This window comes from Anomalospiza imberbis, chromosome 8, assembly GCF_031753505.1.
Source record: "Anomalospiza imberbis isolate Cuckoo-Finch-1a 21T00152 chromosome 8, ASM3175350v1, whole genome shotgun sequence".
Lineage (NCBI taxonomy): Eukaryota > Metazoa > Chordata > Aves > Passeriformes > Viduidae > Anomalospiza > Anomalospiza imberbis.
In genome coordinates this window covers 35,811,439-35,831,436 of record NC_089688.1, presented here as the reverse complement: position 1 = coordinate 35,831,436, position 19,998 = coordinate 35,811,439, and the positions used below count along the sequence as shown (strand labels likewise).

The following is a 19,998-nucleotide window of genomic DNA, read 5'->3' as shown; positions in this document are numbered from 1 at the left end:
TAAACAAATAAGCTTATTAAAGAGGCATAAGATTAAAATAAAGGTTTTGACCTGCTTTGAAAAAAGGAAAAGAAAAGAATACCAAGACTTAAGAGACAAAAATCAAAAATTTTGATTACTTCTAATCCAGATTAGAGGTAGAACACAAGGTAAGGGGTTTCAAAATGGGTCAGTCTCAAAGACTAGTAGAACATGACTACACTTCAGAACAACAACTGGATTTGGTGGAATCTATACAAAACAGTCTCTGAAGGATGCTTGCAATTTCACCCTGTAAGTATTAGAAGCTGTTTGTATATGCTCACTAGAAGCTTATTAAATCTTAACCCAAACAAGCATGAGATGCAGTAGTAGACTAAGAGGAGGGAATTGCTCCTCTCAATCAGAGACCCTCCTACTATCAGGTACAGCATGGGCCAGAAATCATGCAATTCAAATGCAGAGTCATCAAAGATGATCCTCTGAAGTTGCATCAGGAAGCCTGATGTGAGCATGATGACAGGAGGTTGGCAAGAAGCAAAGCAACTACCAAGACAAGCTATCCCAAGCCTGTAAAACAAAGCAGGGGAAGAGAGGGCAGGGCAGGGAAGCCAGCAGGAGTCAGTCTGATGTAAATTTTAAGATACAGCAAAGAGAAAGAGGAAGACAACAGCTATGCAAGGCAAGAGAGCTGGGTTGAAGTCCAGGAAGACAGACACAAATTCAACAAGGTAACATACTGGTTATCAGTAACAAACAGAGCTGGTAGTCAAGGAAGACTAGTGCCTTTTTGTTTCACAAGAACTTTTCTTACAGCATTCTCCCTTCCACAGTGAAACAGGGACTACTCACAAAAATCTGGCATGAAGTACAAAGCTGTCCACTCATTGAGCCTCGCATCCTTAAAGTGGCTGTACCCATCATTTTCTACTCAAACATCTGCTCATTAGAAAACTCCTCAATCAAGCTTCCTAGATACCTAATGTTAATTGCAGGAAGAAGTGCTGCTAATCAGGGTTTTTGTTTTGTTTTGTTTTAATTTTAAAATCTACTTCTGTTGCTCAGTAAAGTAGTTGGGAGTTAGAAAGTAAGACCAAGGTTGCCTCTGTGACATTAGTTCAGCACCCATATTTTCATGCATTTTGTAACGGGATTTACTTATAGCAACACTTCTACACAGTGCTGCAGAGGAAGGTATTTGCCTTTAACATACCTGCCTTATTCCTGGCATAAGACAAATGATTAACCGAACACTGCAGAAGCAAGTTCTGAAAACATCTCTGCATAAAGAACAGGGATGCAAAAAAAATCAACTGTAGAGGAATCCAAGCAAGAGTCTTTTGAAACAATACTTTTTGTAGTCTCTTGTTTGCTTGCCTACAGAAATACCCAACAGTGTAATCTACCTTGCTTACAAACCTGTGGAAGACAGTCAGGACGAGATTCAAAGATCACGAGAAGGACACCAATTGGCACTGTCACCTGCTCCAAATCCAGGTCTTTTGCTATTCGAGTTCGTCGAATTACACGGCCGACGCTGTCCTGTGAGGATGCTGCAATCTGACGCAGACCAATAGCCAAGCTGTTTAGCTTTGAAGTAGACAGACTTAGGCGTTTCAACAAAGGGAGTGCTAATCTCCCTAAAAGAAAGAAGAAGTTGTGCTGAAGATAGATTGGTCTTCCTAGGCTCAAGCAGAAGTGACTGAAATGAGTGCTCAACCTAAGGAAAATTAAGATATTTCCCACACCCTAGCAAGTAATCTACCTGAGATTAAAAATGCATAGCATCAAGTCTGGTAGTCACAATAAAACCCCTCAAATATGATGACTATTTCACCCATCACATTTTCAATTAATGAGGTTTAAGTATTTTGTACATGAAGCAACCACACAAACTACCAACATCCAAGAAAGATAAGGTTTGTCCTATTCATGTTCTATTTCATGCACTGAATTTCCTACAAATTTCTACCCTTGCAGTATTTCTGGAAGGTCCAGGCAGTAATTGCATCCTTCTGTTTTACAAAGAGGAACACCAAAGCACAGACACATGCATAGCATTTCTGTGCAGACTGGGCAAGAATAACTTAAATTTTCTAGTCTGAACACGTTCAAACAGGAAATTAACCCAACAATGTTCCTTCAAATACTCTGGTCAGTGATGCCTTCCACATAGTATTACAATTCATGATGTGTCCTTTTCATGTACTTTTTATACCAACACGTACATATCTCAATCCCAGCTTCTCAATGAATGCATCAGTCTAACACAGAAAAGCGGGTTTCATTTGAGCCACCTAAAGAGAACCTTCCTCAATCAGAAGGGGACAGCTGATGCTTTGGCGAGCATCAATTTAAGAGTAGAGATGATAGCCTTCCCTTCAGGAACCAAACATTACATTAACCAGCCCAGAAGATACTCACTTTGTTCATGACAGTAACAGAGATATTTGTTTCATTTTAATTTTTTTTTTTTTTTTTACAATACACCACTTAGTGTTTTGCACTGCCTCAGTATCTTCCCTGATGAAGGCATCTGTTTTATGCAATAAAGGAGGCTGCAGCTGTTTACACTGACAAGCTCTCAAAGTCCTGGGTTCAATAATCTATGTCAGCCATGCTGCCCAATCCCAGGTTACAGAAGATTCTAGTTCTGCTCATTTGCCTTGAGGTCCAGAGAAGTCCAAGATGATAGCATTACTATGGAAAGTTTGAAACAGTACCTTTATTTTCAGCCTCCTCTAAGTCCTTCTTGTTTGCCAAGAGAATTTCTTCCCTCTGATCCGTTAATAAGTCAGCAAGACGATAAATAATCTCTGCTCTCTGAAAGAGAAAACAGTTCCTGAACTGACTTCTTATTCAAAGTTCATGCTGTTTGACACCTAGTTCCTATAGTCCATTTAGGCTGACCACATCCTCTCACTATCTTAACTCTCCCAATACTTGGGCAGCTGATTTTTTTCAGCCCGCATCACACTGAAAAAGAAGACCGAACACTGCTTCAGCCTCTACCCTGCTTTTTATTATCTTGCTTTCCTTTCCCAGTCTTCTTCACCAAACTCACATGTCCTTCCTTTAAGACCACCTTGTACCACATCATACTCACCCAGCTGCAGAGTAGTAATTGTCTACAGCTCCACTTTTGTATACATGTAACTCTACACAGGTGTGAATGGAGCAAGTTATTCCAGCCAATTCTTCAGCAGCTCAAATCACAATTCACTTCTGTTACTTGATGCTATCAAAATTTTTATAAACCCCACATGGAAGCCTGTATTACTTCACAGCCTCAAGAAACACAATCTTTTTGCTTTTATCATCTTTAAGCAGGCTACAATACAAACAGTGGATCTGGCACAGAATAGATTCTTGTCCCAGGGGCTCCATTCTGTTCTTAGCTTGTGTTGTAAAACTTGCCACACATGCACATTATTAACAGCTTGGCCATATTGTTCTGTCACCTGCTCAGGCTGTAGAGCCGCCAAGGTCCTGCCACCAGCTCGAGCCATTTCAGCCTGCTGTTCTACAGTAGGGCCTGCAAAAAAACCCCAAAAATAGGCTATGCAGACAAAGTAACAGCACAGGCAGATGTGAGCACTAACCCATTCATCTTCCAATTCTTTTTTTAGAGCATGAAACAGTTTTTAACAGACTAATTCAAGAAAAATGTTGTATCCTAAGACAGAAAAGTCTGTACCTGACACAAAAATACTGTTATGGCCCCTACATAAAGAATCATCACAAAGATTCTGTCTCTGTGTAACAGCAAGTGTGCAGCATGTATCAAAAAGACTTGACAAAGGCCAAAAGAACAACAGGATAGCTAAGTCACTAGGGCATAGTAGGCTACTGAAAGAAAAGAAGCAAACTTTGAAAAGTTTAAGTATCCAGCTGAGGAATGTATGCATGGGAACACACAAACAATAATGGAAGCCAAAATGCTAGTAACAGCTTGCAGAAAAATTGCTTTCCCTGTCTTTCCTTGCATGCATTTTAGAAGCAAGGTGCTGAAATTACACAAAACAGGTTGTGTTTCTGCTTCAAATCACATGTTCAGGTAGCATTTCTGCAAAGAATTCACAAGTAGCTCATGGAAAAACTGCAATTTTTAACACTCCTGAAATAGCCTGTAAACCAGGTATCTTGAACCCAATTTCCATTTAAGAAGTGTCCCATGGAAACTGCCAGAGTAGAAATTATAGAGAGGTATAGTGGGAAGTGTAAGAAAAGAATGTGTGGACATGAGATTAATTAGACTAATTTAAGACATCTTAAACCAGCTTCTTGAATTGATAACATACTTTACAAAATATGGCATTTTTTAGTGTTCTTGGAGAAAAATTATGTATGTAAGCAGATATACTTGATTTTATTAAGTTACTTGAATTTCCAAACTGTGGGTTTTGGAAGATACAAGACAAAGAGATGACTGGAGTAAACACCACAACAGTCCACAGGGACAGACTTTTGATGCTTACCATATTTGTGACTCAGAATGGGATCACAAGACTAGAACCTTTACTGCTGATACCAACTTATTATAGTGGGGCTAACCAAAAAGGCACTTAAGCATAACAACACCAAGTGCATTCAAAGGATGATTTGACATATTTATACAATAAATCCATGAAGGATTACTATACACAAAGAAACTCACTCGGCCTAAAGTTAAAGTCAAAAGTATCACTCCAGTATCTATTCTGCTAAGGTGATGGATCTTTGGTCTGATTTCATCCGACAATTACTACACTGTTCCAGCAATGCAGTGGCAGGAAAACATTCCTACCTACCATACTAGAAGATTGAATCATAAAAGAAATTAATGATAAAAAAATAAACCTAAACACTACCTTAGTTCAGCAGCACATTCTATATCCATATTTTCACAGTGAAATCATGGATACTTGATGATAACTCTTAAGACTACAAAAGGCAAAACTTCTACTCTACTCACTGCATTCTTCAAATGCAAGTCTGATGTACCAGTTTATCAGCTGGGGGGAAGAAAAGTAGAGAATTCAGCCGTTTCTATTCCTACTTCAGAAAATACCTTTCAAAATCCATTTCGCAACCAGAGAGTGGTTTTCCAGTTATTGCACAGCTCTAGACAAATTTTAACTCTAATTTTTCAGGAAATCTCTACAACTGTCAAGGTACACATTAACTCTGTACTCACCTGCAGGTTTTACCTCTGAAAAAAAAGTTCCAACTTTTTTCCCTTCTACAATATCTGTGATGACATGACCTGAGATCTTCGGGTGGGTTCCATTTGCAATCACTACTGAAGTGCCTCCCTGCAGGGCCCACAGAGCTGCTTTCACCTACAGAGAGGACAGAGCCATTTGCAAGAGATTCACTGGTTATCTGAATCATCACTCTCAACAAGACTTCTTGGTCGACTCGGATGGCTGGATTGACTGCTTATGCTTTCAAAGAGCATTCAACACACTATGGGAATCTCTGAACTTCAGTGTTGGAATACTGATATTTGCTTAATCCTTCTACAGTATGTTAAGTTTACATCACGATTAACTCATTAGTAAGGGTCCTTTGAAGTCCCTGTGTACTGACTGGTCCAAAGATTAGCCTCTTTGCACATTTTTGGGCAGAATATGATTTTTCTCAGATCCCATATGCTACCTGCTGAAGAAATACAGCCAGTGGTTTCCTTCATTTACTTTCCCAGTCAAGTATTAGCCAAAATGGGCAATATTATTCACTACTTATATTTAATTATGTGTCATTTATTTAATTGCAAAAGCTTCTCTGCTTACTCACTTCTGTGCTTTCTTAATATGGTTCTACAATTTGGTATTACAGTCCATAGTCACTATGAGACACAAATGTCAGATAGGCCTATCACATTAAACTCAGTTACCAAAAGATCATCAGCTGCTTCATTATTGCTCAAATTTCATGCTGAAAAACAAGATTTGTTCTTTGAGCCACTGTTTTCTATTATTGGCGCTACAGTTTTCCACAAATGTCTCCTACATTCTCAACTGTAGCAAATTTTTTCTTACAACACCTGCATCAAGATTTGCCTCTATGTGACTCAAAAGACACCAAGTAACTCTTACAGATTATTACTATTACAATGAAGTACTCTCTGACCTTGGCAGCTTTACGTGCAGTACCTGGAATTGTTTAAATTATCCTAGAAGCCAGGTAAGGGAAAGCAATTTCTGAATAAGCTTTGTAGATTCCATAGTTACAAATGCCTCCTCCTTTTGCCACCTTCCAGTCCAGGCTCTGATACTTAAGAGTGTGCCTTACCCGAGTCTTCGGAAAAGGGAATAATCAACAACATAACTGGTGAAGAATTTTACTTTGGCCTTTTCCTGCTTAGTCAAGATCTGCTTTGCTTTTTACAGATAACCTCCCAGATATGTCCCAGGGAAACCTGCAGCAATTAATACTACAGCAGTGTGTATCTCAGCCTCATAAGAGGCATATACTGAAGTTGAACAACACACCCATGTTTACGTAGTCAAGCAATGAATACTGAGACCACCTGACTGTACATAGGACTAAAACCCATTAGCCTTCCCACCTCTACTAATCTTGTGCTCAAAAACTGAAGTACTTTGGTCTCCACCAATATATCCTTCAGAAGCAAACAGTGCATTGCACAGACTCAGAAAGAAGGAGGTACCATATCAGATATAAGAGACAGGGATTCCCAAAATCTTTGAATTATCACATAAGAAAGAGTTGGGACTGACTTATTTTAATTTAAAACACAAAAATGAAGTTCCAAATGTCACCTTTTAAAATCTACTCGAGTGTAATTCTTTACTTGCTCTTTTCAATTCACATCGACCTAAAAGAAAATCAAAGGGAACTCACATACCATTTCAGAGTAGTTAAAGAATAGCTGAGGCTGGAAAGGATCCCTGGAAATCATACAGTCCAACTGCCTGCTCAAAGCAGGGTCAACTAGAGCAAGTTACTTAAGACATCATCCAGTCAGGTTTTGAACATCTCCAAACAAGAGAATCCACAGGTTCTCTTGGCAACCTGCTCCAGTGCTTCAGCAACCTCATTGTAAAATTCTTACATTTCAGTTTATTCACTTGTATTTCATTCTGTGCCCATGGCCTCTTGTCTGTTCCCTGGATACCACTGAGAAGAATCTCATTCTGCCTTCTCTAAACCCTTCCTTCAGCTACTTATACCCAAACCTTCTCTTTTCCAGTGTAAACAATCCTAGCTCTCAGCCTCTCTTAGTGTGACAGTGCTCCAATTCTTTAATCATATTCATGGCTCTCTGCTGGTTTCACTGTAGCATGCCATGTCTTTCCTGTACTGCAGTATCTAGAACCAGACACAACTCTACAGATGTGGTTTCACTAGTGCTAAGTAGATGAAAGTGAACATCTTCCTTGACCTGCTGGCTATGTTCTTTTCCATACAACCCTGGACACTGTTGACCTGCTTTGCCCAAAGGCCATATTGTTGGTGTACATTATATTTGGTGTCTACCAGGACCACTATGCCCTTTTCACTGAACCTGCATTCAAGGCAGTCAGTTCTTCAGCCCATACCAGTGTCCCTAGGCATATGACTCAGCTTTTCCTTTTATTGAACTCCTAAGGTTCCTGTCTGCCTCTGCCCATTCCTGCAGCCTGCCAAGATCCATCTGAACAGCAGCACAAAGCACAATTTTCTCATGTAGCTCCCTCTCCTTCCCAGTTATGAAGCAAATGTTCCATATTTCTACCTTGGCTTCCATGCCACCCATTCCCACTCGGGATTTGGTTCCAAACGTTACAGACTGCTGGTCTCCTGGGTAGAATATGTCAATAAGCTTTGCATCATCCGACCCCGGAGGGCTGTCAAAGAGTCCTGAAATAAATCATAAAAATCAGTTATATACCCTCACGTTGAAAGCTCGCCCATGAAAAAAGGAAAAAAAAGAGAAACCAACAAAAGCAAGCAACATGAGGCTATAAAGCTGTGTTCCACTTTATAGGATTGAACCCTTCTTTTTGTGGGAAATAAAAAGCACAAAATTCTTAACTGGCAGACCCAAAAGGTATAGGTTTATTGAAAGCCTAAAAATAAGAAGCCAAAAGCCCACATGCTGAATAGCAGCAAGCAAGCTGGGAGGTAATGACATTTGATTGAGGTTTGAGACAGTTTGCAGCTTTCAGATGTTAAAAATGAGGCCTGAAATACACAAACCCTCAATTGAACTGGCAAAGAATAGCCCTCCTCACCAAAGACTCGGATGATATTCTTGAAAGGTGGATTGCACAGAAAACAGGCAATACAGAAACATGTAGAAAGGGTAACTATTGAATTCCACTAAGAAGGAACACAACACTACAGAGACATACTCTTACTAGCATTTTTTAAAATCAAGTAATTTAATGTCACTACGCTTGGAGTTGAATGACACTTCAGTTTATCCAACATATTAAACTTCAGCTCTACCACTACACTTCCCAGAAATTCTATGTGCACAAATACTGCCACAACAAACTAGAGAGCACAAGTGCAGTCTATCTGTGCCCATCCTTGATAGCTTGGGAAGTAGAGGACATCTCTCCATAAACAAGCTGTCACATTGAATGAATAAGCCTGGAGGAGAGGTGTGCTGGTTTTGGGTTTTTCTACAAACTCTTTTGACTATTGCTTTTATGAGCTGTTCTAAGACAGTAATTTTGACTAGAATTAACCAGCTAGAATAGAATTAAGCAGCTAGACTAGAATGAAACCCAGCTGCATCTGCTAAAAGAAACAGTGCTTATGGAAAGATACCTCTTTCCTCCTCAGGGCCTCAAGCATGTGCTGAACGCCAGGATCTACTGACAGAAACCCATCGAGAGAAGATGAAAGAATATGTGACTTAAGGTGATGTGGACTGCATTGATCTGAAACTGTACCCACTACCCTCCTCTCTCTAGAAAAGGGAGTTCAACATCCATAGGTGACAGGATTATGCTGCAACAACACAGCTCAGAAAACTAGAGCAGTGTAAGCCAAAAGTAAGGGAGACAGAAAAAGCTAGCAAGACCCAGGTACCTGGAAAGCAATGACCAGGACTTGCAATACACCAATAATTCACTGACAGAACCTGCTGCCAGAAGAAACAAACTATTGTAAAATAGTATTTGGTTTATAGTCCTGATTCAAGACACATAGCTTTTATTCTGCATACTATTCCTGACTATCATACAACTCTGAGAAGCCAGGAGAAGTACCAGAGTACATGTAGTATTCTGGAATCTGGAACAGGTCTCAGGTTCACATGCATTCTCGCCCAGCCCATCCAGATTCAACAAAGTGTCAGACAGTGTTTGGTTTAATGTCAAAGCATCAACATTGGGTATAGGCCTTAAGGAGTTATTTTTGTACATTGCAACTGTCCTTGTAAAACAGATGAACTGAAAAAATCAGTAAAACAGGAAAAGAGGTTCGTTTGACAATCTGATGTGCTTCACTAAAACCAGAAATTAAAGCAATTACTCACAAACCTTCTACATCTGAAAGAACAATCAGGAGATCAGTTTTCATTTCTACAGCCAGTCGTGCTGCCAGACTGTCGTTATCCTTCACACTAATTACCTGCAATACACATGCATATCAGAAGCAGTAAATAGTGTGAAGAACTAAGAAATATTTGGTGCCAACATAAAAAAGCAATTTACCTCAGCGCTAACAAGTCCTTCTGAGCTACTTTTTTCACACCCACTGGAAACTTCAAAGGTGATCTTTGTGTGAAAGTACATATACTTCAGTAAAGCAGTGTCATCAGTACTTGCCTTCCCCACCTTAGTGCCCAGCGACAGGGCAAGAGGCACAATCTGACACTGTTTTAAGAAGGGGTGCTGGATTAGATGACCTGCCGAGGCATGCTTGCTTTTGGTAAAGCAGACAGTATTTGCCCTGGTTTCACCCCACAACACTGTATCATGCCAAATACAGACAAGTCAACACAGTATTTCAGTACTCTCTGTCCACATACTAATTCTGTATCTTTGTTTCTCTGCTCTAGACTTCAGAGGTCCCCTGTTATGGCATTAGTCAATACACATTAGTGCTGCACCATTTGCAAGCAGGACCTCCCTCCATTGCTATACTTTACCCACATTTACCCCCTGCAGATCACTGTTTGGCTCTGGAGGTGGAACAACTGCATCATTAGTGTTAATTATAGGGACAATATTCATCCTTAAAAGCTCATGTAATGTTCCATTTAAGTTGCGACGCTTCTGCTCATCGTGGAAATCCAGATTGGTGACTAAAATCTAAAAGGAAGAAAGAAACTACTTAGCCTACTCCTTTCCTATAAGAACATCATATAAACTTACGTATTTACATGTCATAACAGAGCAGTCATGCCTTTTGGGTCACTAAAGAAACAAAAGCCACATTTAAAAGGTATAGAATACAAGTGAGAATTATTCTTTCCACAATACTATCAGGTTTCTTCCACTGAAGCCTGTAAGAGCCTATCTCAAGCAGGTAGGTCACACACTCCAAGAATGAACTTGGAAAACAAGATCATGATCAGAACATAGATGCACATGATAACTACTAAGACCCTAGACAATTCAATAGATTGCTCAAGACTCTACCTTTTCAGTTTTTTCTCTCACTTTAATGTTCCTACTTGTAGCGAGCAGAAGGGATGCTTTGTATCAAGACTTTTCTTCCACTCACTAGAACTCGTTCTTCTGAAATAATCTTGCCTCCTGCACACAGATAGCACCCCTTTCTTTTGGTTTTTTAAGACAAAAAACACCCTCAATGTCTGCTCTGGAGAGAATTATTTTTGTTTTTACTCTGTCGTTGGACATTTGAGAACACTAAGCAAACAACTCCACCACTCAACTGTACAATAGCACTTGGAATCAATGTGTATGCTAAGTTTTCTGGCATGGGCAATTAATTATTTTATATCAAAGGAATGATAGTTATCTACAGATTTGAACAAGATTACAATCCAGCATGACCTATAGTGATTTTTAGCTATATTATAAACAATTTGGCCATGTCGGCTCTACCATATTACAGTAAGAAGTTCCTCCAAGAAGGCTTCATACTAGGCTCCTGAATTTGTTAAAAGTGTCTAAACAATTAAGGCCTTACAGTTAAAGCAATTCTGTTTTTTCAGAGTATCTAAGATAAGCAAAGCCTGTTTAAGAGTAGTTCAACTGATACAGTTGCAGCCTTCAGTATAAGACCCAAGCCAGGGATACCACCATCCACCAAGAGGAGATAGACAGCAAGTTCTGAAGTGTAGATATGCACTTCTGTCAGCTTTACAGAATGTGTTGCAGTTTAGCCACTTGCAGTTTTTAAACCCTCCCTTTGGACCATCAACTTTAGCTTTTGTCAAGAGATCTTAACAGACCCTCCCTGCCTATAAAAGAGCAGGACACACACCTGAACTCCAAAAAGAAAAAGCATATTCATTGTATCTTGACAACAGATAACTCAGTTTCAGAAATACTTAGCAAGTCACTCTTGTATAAGCTACCATTTATACGACAATAATAAGCTCCAGAAGTAGCAAGTCAATCTAGGAAAGAAGGAGTGCCTTACTTGAGCTGCACAGATACTGTACTGTGTAAACATGGCCTCATACAGAGCCATTAGTCCACTCTGTCCAGCTGCTGCACAGGCTCGGGCCTCCAAGACTGGAATAGCCTACAGAGACAAAGAGCAGCTGTCAGGCAATGACTTGAACAGGTAGTACCCAATACTCAAGGAAAAGCAGGAGTGCCACCAGCCTCTCACCATATCTTTTAGCTGACTCTGGCCTGAATGAAGTGCTTGCCTCACACTCTGAGAAAGCAAGATCTCATGACGCAACCGCTGCTTTCCAAAAGCTACAGCCCCACTGGTGACAATCATCATCTCTCGGCCCTGATTTTGCAGCATTGAGACCTGTAAGTACAGGAAATAAGAAATAGGGCCTAGCATATGATCAGTGAGAGCAAACAGTCCTGGCTACTATAACCTTATGCTCACCAACTCCTGCTGACACAAGCATTTTGATTTCTCTATGGATGTGCAAAGCAAGGCAATCACCCTTCATGATACTTCTGCACACCTTCCTAGCCACTTGGAAGCTATGCCAAGGACTGCATGCAATCTATAACTTCTTACAAAACTTCTTTTCACAATAACAGCTTTTGTGACAGAAAAATGCTTGAATCTATCCATTCCCAAAGATACCATTATACAGTAACTATGAATTCTAGAAGTGAAGAGGCCAACTCCCAATAGTAAAGCTTTCGATTACTTCCTCCTTACACGTATCTGGCCAGATTCCTTTCAAAGCCCCAAAGCTAAATATCTTGCATTAATTTAATATATTAGGTTAACCTTACTTCCCAGAAAGGACATGTCCAGTGCTCACCGAGATAACCCTTTCATTTTGGAGAAGAAATACATGAGTTGATCCCATCAGTTTTTCCTACAAGTAATGAGGTTTCAGGCTTTTCTCTGGAGAAACTGCTAATGCTCAGGTGATCAAGAAGGGTTGACTCATTTTGCAGAGTTCACATACTTCAGTGCCACCTTCCCACTAGAGACAACTAATGCCCCAGCCATGTCTTACTTATTGCACAAAAATATCACTGTGCAAATCTCTCCCTCTATACTGGGTTTGGTGATAATGGAGTGATGTTCTTTATAGGGGTCTGTATGATACTGTGATTTCAGTCCTAAAACAGTTTTGGCATCATTCCAATGTTTTGCCTGTTGCTAAATAGTGTTTGCCCAGCATCAAAGCCTTATCTTTCTCCCATGAGGAGCAGCACTAGCACAGTCATCAAGGCCTTCCTTGTTCCACTATGTCCGATCCCAGCAGGTAGGCTAGCAGCTTGGCACAAAGTTCAGAGAGGACACATTTGAGACAGCTGACCTTAAACTGGCCAAAGGGACTTTTCACACCATATAAGGTCACACATAGTAATAGAGCTGCAGAATAGCAAGATGCAAGAGGCTGTCTTCCAAGGTGGCCATCACTCAAGAACTAGTGGGGCATTGGTCTGCTTGTGTGAGGTAGCGATTGCCATCACAGATTTCTTTTCCCCTCTCCCTGACTTATTAAACTACTTTTATTTCAACCCATGAGTTTTCTTACTTTCGCTCTTCCCATTTTCTTCCTAGTCCCACTGGTGGTGGGGCACAGGTGAGGGGAGCAAACAAGAATCTGTATGGATAGTCAGGATCAACCCACCACACCTTCAAAAAACAATTTACTGAGTTACGTGGTCTATAGTACTGCAGCATAGGGGACTGAAAAGGGAAAGGCTAACACATTGTTTTAAAGAGTATCAGTATTTTATGATGGTTTACTACAATCTTCTCTAGCATTCACAATCACTGAGTACCTGAAGTTAACACAAATGTTCAGTCACAGAATTACCTGCTCTACAATAGAAGCCAGCCTCCCAAGGGCCAAGCCACACTCATCCCCTCGAGTAACAACAGCACTACCCAGCTTTACTACAATCCGTTTTGCATGCTTCAGCTCACTGCGGTGTGCAAATGATTTTCCATGTGCACGGCTGAGTGGCACGGTGATAAATGGAATGTTGCTCCAACAACGGATGGATTCATTCCTTAATCTTTGCTTATGGCAAGGGAGATCTGTGGATAAAGAAAGAAAGAAAAAAACCACCCAGTTTTAAGTGTTTCATTCAGACTTTTGACCCTTCACAATACACACTTCCCAGTAACTGGGAATAAGAAGCTAGCTTTCAATTCACCAAAACAACGTGAGAAACAGGAGTATCTGAGCAGCATCTACCATCCCTAAGGAATAGAAGGCAATATCCCATGCATCACAGCTGACTCTGGGAATCTAGAAGACCAAACGGAAAGACACTATAAAGAGCCAATATAGCTCACATCTCAAGGACTAGTTTTAAAACAATCTCCTTTGCCTTGCCTCATTAGATAAAATTCAAGAGAGTTTTCCTGTCTAAAGTAGCACAGAAAGCCTGATTTTTAGAAAAGAAACATAGCTTTTACAACATCTCTAAGCCAGGTATTTTTGCTCAACTAGGGAAAACAACATTGCTCAACTAGGGAAAATGAAGGAGCGTGACAGATATACGAACTCAAAGTCACATGGTGAAATGGTGGTGTTCAAGCCCTTGAACAGGCCTCTTGAATATGTGTTTGTGCTCCAAGCCTGTCAATGCTCAGGAGGCATTTGGGCAGTGCCCATAGTGTGCTTCAGCTTTGGGCAGTCCTGAAGCATCAGGCTGTGGGACTAGCTGACCACTCTAAGTGTCTTACAACTAACTATTCTATTCTAGTCAATCCTAACCAATGTATCATCTGAAGATGCAGAGTCATCTTTACAAATCAGTTAACATTACACCTTACTATTTAGTATTTGCCTAACCTGCACAGTATAATCAGAAAGGAGTTTATTTCCAGTTCTCTTGGCTTCAGGGTTTAGAAGGTTCCAAGAAGGTAGCTGTTGAGAGCTAGCCAGTAGCTGAAAAGAAACCACTTACTTTTTAAAAGAAAAATAATGGAAAAGACTACAGTTCTAGAACAAGCAGAAAATTCAATTCATCCCCACTAAAGTCCAAATCATTAAATCTTGCTCTATGGCCACATAAATCTACCTTTTTTAGTTATTTTAACTGGACTGAGATGTGAAATCAGCTGCCACATTACACATGCAAAACATTTCTGGAGATGCAAGCCCATTAACTTGCTCCACATGCAATTAGGGAGGAACTGACATAGCCATCCAGTCGAGGTTTTGGACAAGCAGGCTTAAAGGGATTCCAGTTTTTATAACTCATACTTGTCAACACTTCCCTAATAAAGAAAGGGACACATACTTAAGTTTTTGGCATTGCAGATCCTTCACTGTGTAGCTTGCACAAGGCTTGCTTCTCAGGAGTAAAGAAGCAGAATTTCAAAATACACAAGTTGAACAGAACAGAAAAAAAATGTGGAGAACAACCAGAAAACAGCGAAGAACAAAAAAAAAATCCCTGTGATAAATGATGACTCCAGCTTTAGATCATAACTGATGAAGTGACAAGAATTGCTCCACTTCTGGATACTGTCAATACTCGGGAACAAACTTCTCAAAGGTAGCACTGTGAAAATTATTGACTTCAGAAAATGAGGAATACTTAGAAATGTTACAAATACAGAAGTCAACAGAGCTGTAGCTCATAAATAAAAAGTTAAGAATTTTCAAGATTTTAACATCTAATTAATTTAGTTATTAACAAAAAAAAAGAACTATTAATACACAGACCAGTGGGAAATTAATCTTGCATGCAATGGTAAACAGCTACTCTTTTGATCTCATAGAGTTTATCTATCCTTGCCTTTTGTATTTCAGACCACTAATCAAGCAGACATTGAATGGATCTCAAATTAGGTTTTCAGAAAATAACTATTTACAGGGCACCTATGTATTTACACTTAGGTTTCCTGCACGCATCTTTCCATGTGAATTTAATCCAAGTAAATTTGAGTTTTGACCTTTGCTTTACTCAAGAGATCTGAAAATGTAGATGGGGAGCAGACACAATCAGATCTTGTTTTCCAGGAATGTATGAGGTTGAAATAGGGAACTTTTGCAGCAGCAGTACTTTTACAACTTTTTTTTTTCCTTGAAATGTATGTCAGAATGAAAAATACATAGACATCCAGCTGAATATTATTGAGTTAAGGGAGAAAGTAACATTGAGAAAGTAGAGCTTCAACTACAGTTCACTTCAGAGATTGTAAGTTTTGAATTATGTTAATGAGATGGTTTTCCTTTCAACATAGGAAAGAGCAGAGGCATGCCCAGACACATACTGACCAACATTTTAGAAATGTGTGCTTTCTCTCATACATACATAAACGGGAAATGGCTGCGATGGCATGTGGCGGTGACACAAAGCACCATCCAGGGGAACGGACAAGAGGGCTCAGAGCAGCTCGACACAACATTTTGAGATGCCTTCTGCAAATCAAGGATATCTGCAAGTTAAAACGAAGGGAGGAAGGGGGAAAACTGGTTAAATAGCAATGACTTTCCATCTGTATTTCTCTTCTCGCCCACTCCCTCAGTCCAACTCCTCTTTTCCTGCACCATCTTAATACAATTTCCTCATGCCCACTCTCCATTTTGCAGAATTTGCACACGGATTATGATACAGATGAACTGAAGGCCCCTGTTCCTTACCTGCTGTCAGATCTTTATTAAAGGTAAAGAATAAAACATGGCTCCCTGAGAAGTACACTATTAGTGAATGTACCTACAATGGATAAAAGTAATACTTTTTTTATGGAGAAGCCTGGAAGAAAAAGATAAAAGTAGAGAGCTTGTATCATACAGACTTCTCTGTACACCTCACAACAGAGCATCTACTATACTTCTCATGAATCTCAGCCCTATTCAATACGGGAAATATGCTCATTCACTTTTCCCTGAGCACTATCAAATTACAAGATCTTATCCATGACATAAATTTCCAAGCACTTGGCATTAGTTTCCCTTGACTGAACCTTTAAACACTCAGGATTATTCTAACTCTAAAATTCACTAGAGCAAGTACACAACAAACAAGGGATACACAATAAGCCATCTCCTACGACAGGTCTAGTTCAAGTAATGCATCTAGTCTCACCATGGAAACAAACGAGATTAAGAAGAATCCAGTTCTCCCAGACAGTATTTAAACCACAAAACCTCTCCTTCCACTTTTACAAAACTTTCCTTCCTTTCAATCCATTTCCCAGCACCACTGAAATAAAGCAAACAAAACTGCACAAACTACGGTACAGAGAAAGCACTGAAAAGAGGACAAGAAGACCTTATAGTATCTGCACTGGAAGACTGCTGTTACAAATACCAGGACATTTACAGCACTGACAGATCTGGCATATGTGTACATGAACACTTGAAGAGCCCTCATTACCCTGCATCAGTGTACTATTATCCCTCATTATAATCCTTACCAAAATATATATGTCTGCATTAGACAAGGCAGCCAGTACATAACGTTCCTACTGTTTTTGTCTAGTAAAGCTTACATTGCATGGCATTTTAATAATATTAATCAGCAATGTCCCTCCAGTTCTGTATTTCATGGCATTTTAATAATATTAATCTGCAATGTCCCTCCAGTTCTGTATTTCATGTGAAACGGCAATATTGGCCACTGCCAGGATAAGGCAGACAAAGGACTCTGAGCAGATCATGCAACTAAGCAAGTAGTCAAAGTTCTCTTCTCATAACAGGGTAAGCTTAAAACTGGGAACAGTAGTAGCTAGACATTCCCCCTTTGAACCCTTACCAGGCACCTCATGCTCCTGCCTCTGGGGTTGCACAGTTCCCACTATTTATGTTTCAGCCTTCCACCTTGAAGCTCACCTTGACCCCTTCTGTTAGACACTGTCTTCTCAAGGGGGTCTTAGCTGGGTCTCAGAGAGATGCTAGAGATCCAGCAGCTCCTGACATGAGGTGGCAAACACCAGGTTCTTTATCCAGACCCCCTTCCACCACAAATACCCTTAGCGGAACTGCCTGGTGCCCTTCAGCTCCCTCTACAGACTATGCCCCTAAAAGGACAGAAACAGGCACGCTAACTGAAGTTTCACCTCCAGACACTTCCTCTTACCTCCCCTATCAGACCTTCAACTCCTGCTACAGTAATAACCTCCACCTGGCACTTTGCTGTCACAGAATACAGACCCACACTGGCCAGATCAAACTGTGCCATCTCCTTGGCTGCTCCTACTGATCTGCTGGAGAACCACTTCACATTCTCACTGCAGGCTGCTTGCAACTAAGAGCAAGCTTGTCCTTCTGGAAGACTATCTCCTGTTTCCCTTTGCCGGAGACAACTTTGCTAAAAGCAGGCGGACAATGAAGAGTGAGAACTGTCAGTGTTGATCTTTTGAAGGAAAAAGATTATAAAATATAGCATGTTTTTGAAACTAGGTTGTGAGAGAAGGCAAGGAGAGCAAGTTAACAAGAAAACAGAGAGTTTAAAACAGCAGCAGGTATCAGTATGTGAAATAGAAATGGATGATGCCAGAAAGCACAGACAGAGCACAGTTTACGGTAAGATGTAAACTACAGGCTTTCTTCCAGGCTAATAAAACTCCTCCTCTCCTCTCACTCAGTCAAGGATTTAAAGTTAATTTCAATCCTCATTTTCCATTCCACTCACATTTCCACCACTTCCATAGATAGAAGGGTTCTGATATTCAGTGACAAAAAAAATTAAAAAAGGTGTATAATTAAAAATAATTTCTTAAAAAATAAAACATTCCTGCCTTACTTGAAGGAAGCAATAAAAAAAAGCAAAATGCATTATTCAGGTATTCCTCCTAGCATCAGCTTAAAATTTTTTTCCACTACCAGAAAAAACCTAATTCTTACAAACTAGTTTCCAAACATGACCTTTAAAAATATCATTTTCCTATTATCTTTTTAAATGATGAAAGTTATCGTTGTATTATTGCTCACAGAAAGCAATACCATGACCTAGTTTTCATGTATTTATTATCATAAAAACAGCTGTTAAGTAGCACAGTACATTTAGATGCTGTTCCAGAACAGTGTAAACAGACTCAGTCACCCTCCAAAGCAATCAGCGATCTCAAATCCTAAAATATGTGCCTTGAAAAACCAGAGTCTATAACACTGTTTGTTCAGTCGGTTGGCTGCAGAGTCATAGCGTGTTCACAATTACTTTTAGTGAACTGATTAAACTAAATAAACTGTTTTCATAGTTTTAGATATAAAGGCAAATATCTGAGCATTAAGACATTCCACAAGTGAAAAAATCTGGAAGTCAAACTCTGATCAATAGAACTATTTTGCAAAACACTTAAGCACAGAAACAGAGATAAATCAAGTTCAGTGGAAATGCACACTATTTCTATGAAGTAAGTCTTTCCCACAACACAAACTTTAAGTCCTCGGTAACGTTCAGAGGCTTTTACTATTTAAACCGCTTCATTACCTTACCAACTGCAACTTCTGCAAGGGAAAAAAAAAAATCCGATCTGCAGCTCTTCGCGTAAACTTTAACCCTAGAAACATTCTCAGAGGGAAGCCAGTTCAGAAGAACTGACTAAAATAAATTAAAATTTCAAATAAATGGTCTTTAGAGCAGCACGCATATAGGTTCACCCGGGTTCTGCAGATGGTATACGCGGAGAGAAGCGGCAATTCAAAGCAGCAAGTACCAGGCGATTCCTTTCTCTCAAGAACGCATCCCAGCAGTACAGTGCGGTCACGGCAGTACTGCCTGGCGGGGCAGAGCAGCACCTTGTCGTGGCCTCGGAACCCTTCCCAGTGCTTCACAGGGCAGTACCTGCAGGAGCCTGTGTTAGTCCATTCTGCCAGATCCAGCCTATAAATGAGTTCTGCAGCAAAAGAGGGGCTGTACAGTAGCAGCACCGGCGGCAGGGCCGGGCCCTCGGCGGCCTCCCTGCGGAGCGGTGGCCGAGGGGCCGCGCGGGTCTCTCCGACCTCTGTGCGCCCACGGAGCAGCAGGCGCAGGGACCAGAGCCACGCACGGGCGCGCTCCCGCCGCCGCGGCCCCGCTGGCTCTCCGCAGCCAATCCCCGCCCGGAGCGGCCTCGGCCGCAGCCAATCCGCGGCCGCGGCGGCTGCAGCCACGTCACGTCACCGACCGCCGGCCCGCCGTCCCTGCCCGCCCTCCTTCCCCCCGGCGCTGCCGGTAGATGATGTAATTCCACTCCACGTTGCAGCACAAAATCTTGGCCTTTGTAAGTTACAGCATTAACAACTGTTTAGTCTAGCCCCAGACTAGTTCAGACAGCCCTACCCAGAGCACAAACTGCTGAGCCATCTCCCACAGCGGCCTCCCTTAACCTGAATTCTCCTCGCTCTCACAGTCTGCAGTCTGGTGCACAGCAGATTAAAGGGATCTGCAGCCAGTCTTCTGAGACTGGCTTTAGCTCCTTAGGCCGTTTACATCCTTTCTTTTCTCCACCGCAGCCCAAACCTCTTCACAAGTGCAAGAGTGCTGGCTTTACTCTCCACTT

General features: G+C 40.8%; 1 protein-coding gene across 14 annotated transcripts in view; it reads right to left on the bottom strand.

Annotated features, from left to right (window-relative positions):
- ALDH18A1 (aldehyde dehydrogenase 18 family member A1) overlaps positions 1-15,987 on the bottom strand; it is a 49,000-nt gene extending 33,013 nt beyond the window's left edge. For 12 of the 14 annotated variants that reach the window (XR_011001602.1, XR_011001605.1, XR_011001603.1 and 9 more), the window contains exons 1-11: positions 15,828-15,987; positions 13,370-13,593; positions 11,731-11,880; positions 11,536-11,640; positions 10,077-10,235; positions 9,462-9,552; positions 7,703-7,827; positions 5,156-5,300; positions 3,441-3,514; positions 2,703-2,802; positions 1,399-1,619 (exon numbers count right to left, since the gene is read on the bottom strand). Coding sequence is in view for 9 of the 14 variants with exons in the window: in XM_068198406.1 (XP_068054507.1) it covers positions 1,399-1,619; positions 2,703-2,802; positions 3,441-3,514; positions 5,156-5,300; positions 7,703-7,827; positions 9,462-9,552; positions 10,077-10,235; positions 11,536-11,640; positions 11,731-11,880; positions 13,370-13,593; positions 15,828-15,921 (1,488 nt within the window). In the remaining 5 variants the exon portion in view is untranslated. The remainder of the gene's footprint in view (positions 1-1,398; positions 1,620-2,702; positions 2,803-3,440; positions 3,515-5,155; positions 5,301-7,702; positions 7,828-9,461; positions 9,553-10,076; positions 10,236-11,535; positions 11,641-11,730; positions 11,881-13,369; positions 13,594-15,827) is intronic. The other 2 variants (XM_068198404.1, XM_068198413.1) reach the window with 1 other exon arrangement.
- Positions 15,988-19,998: the final 4,011 nt, after the last annotated feature.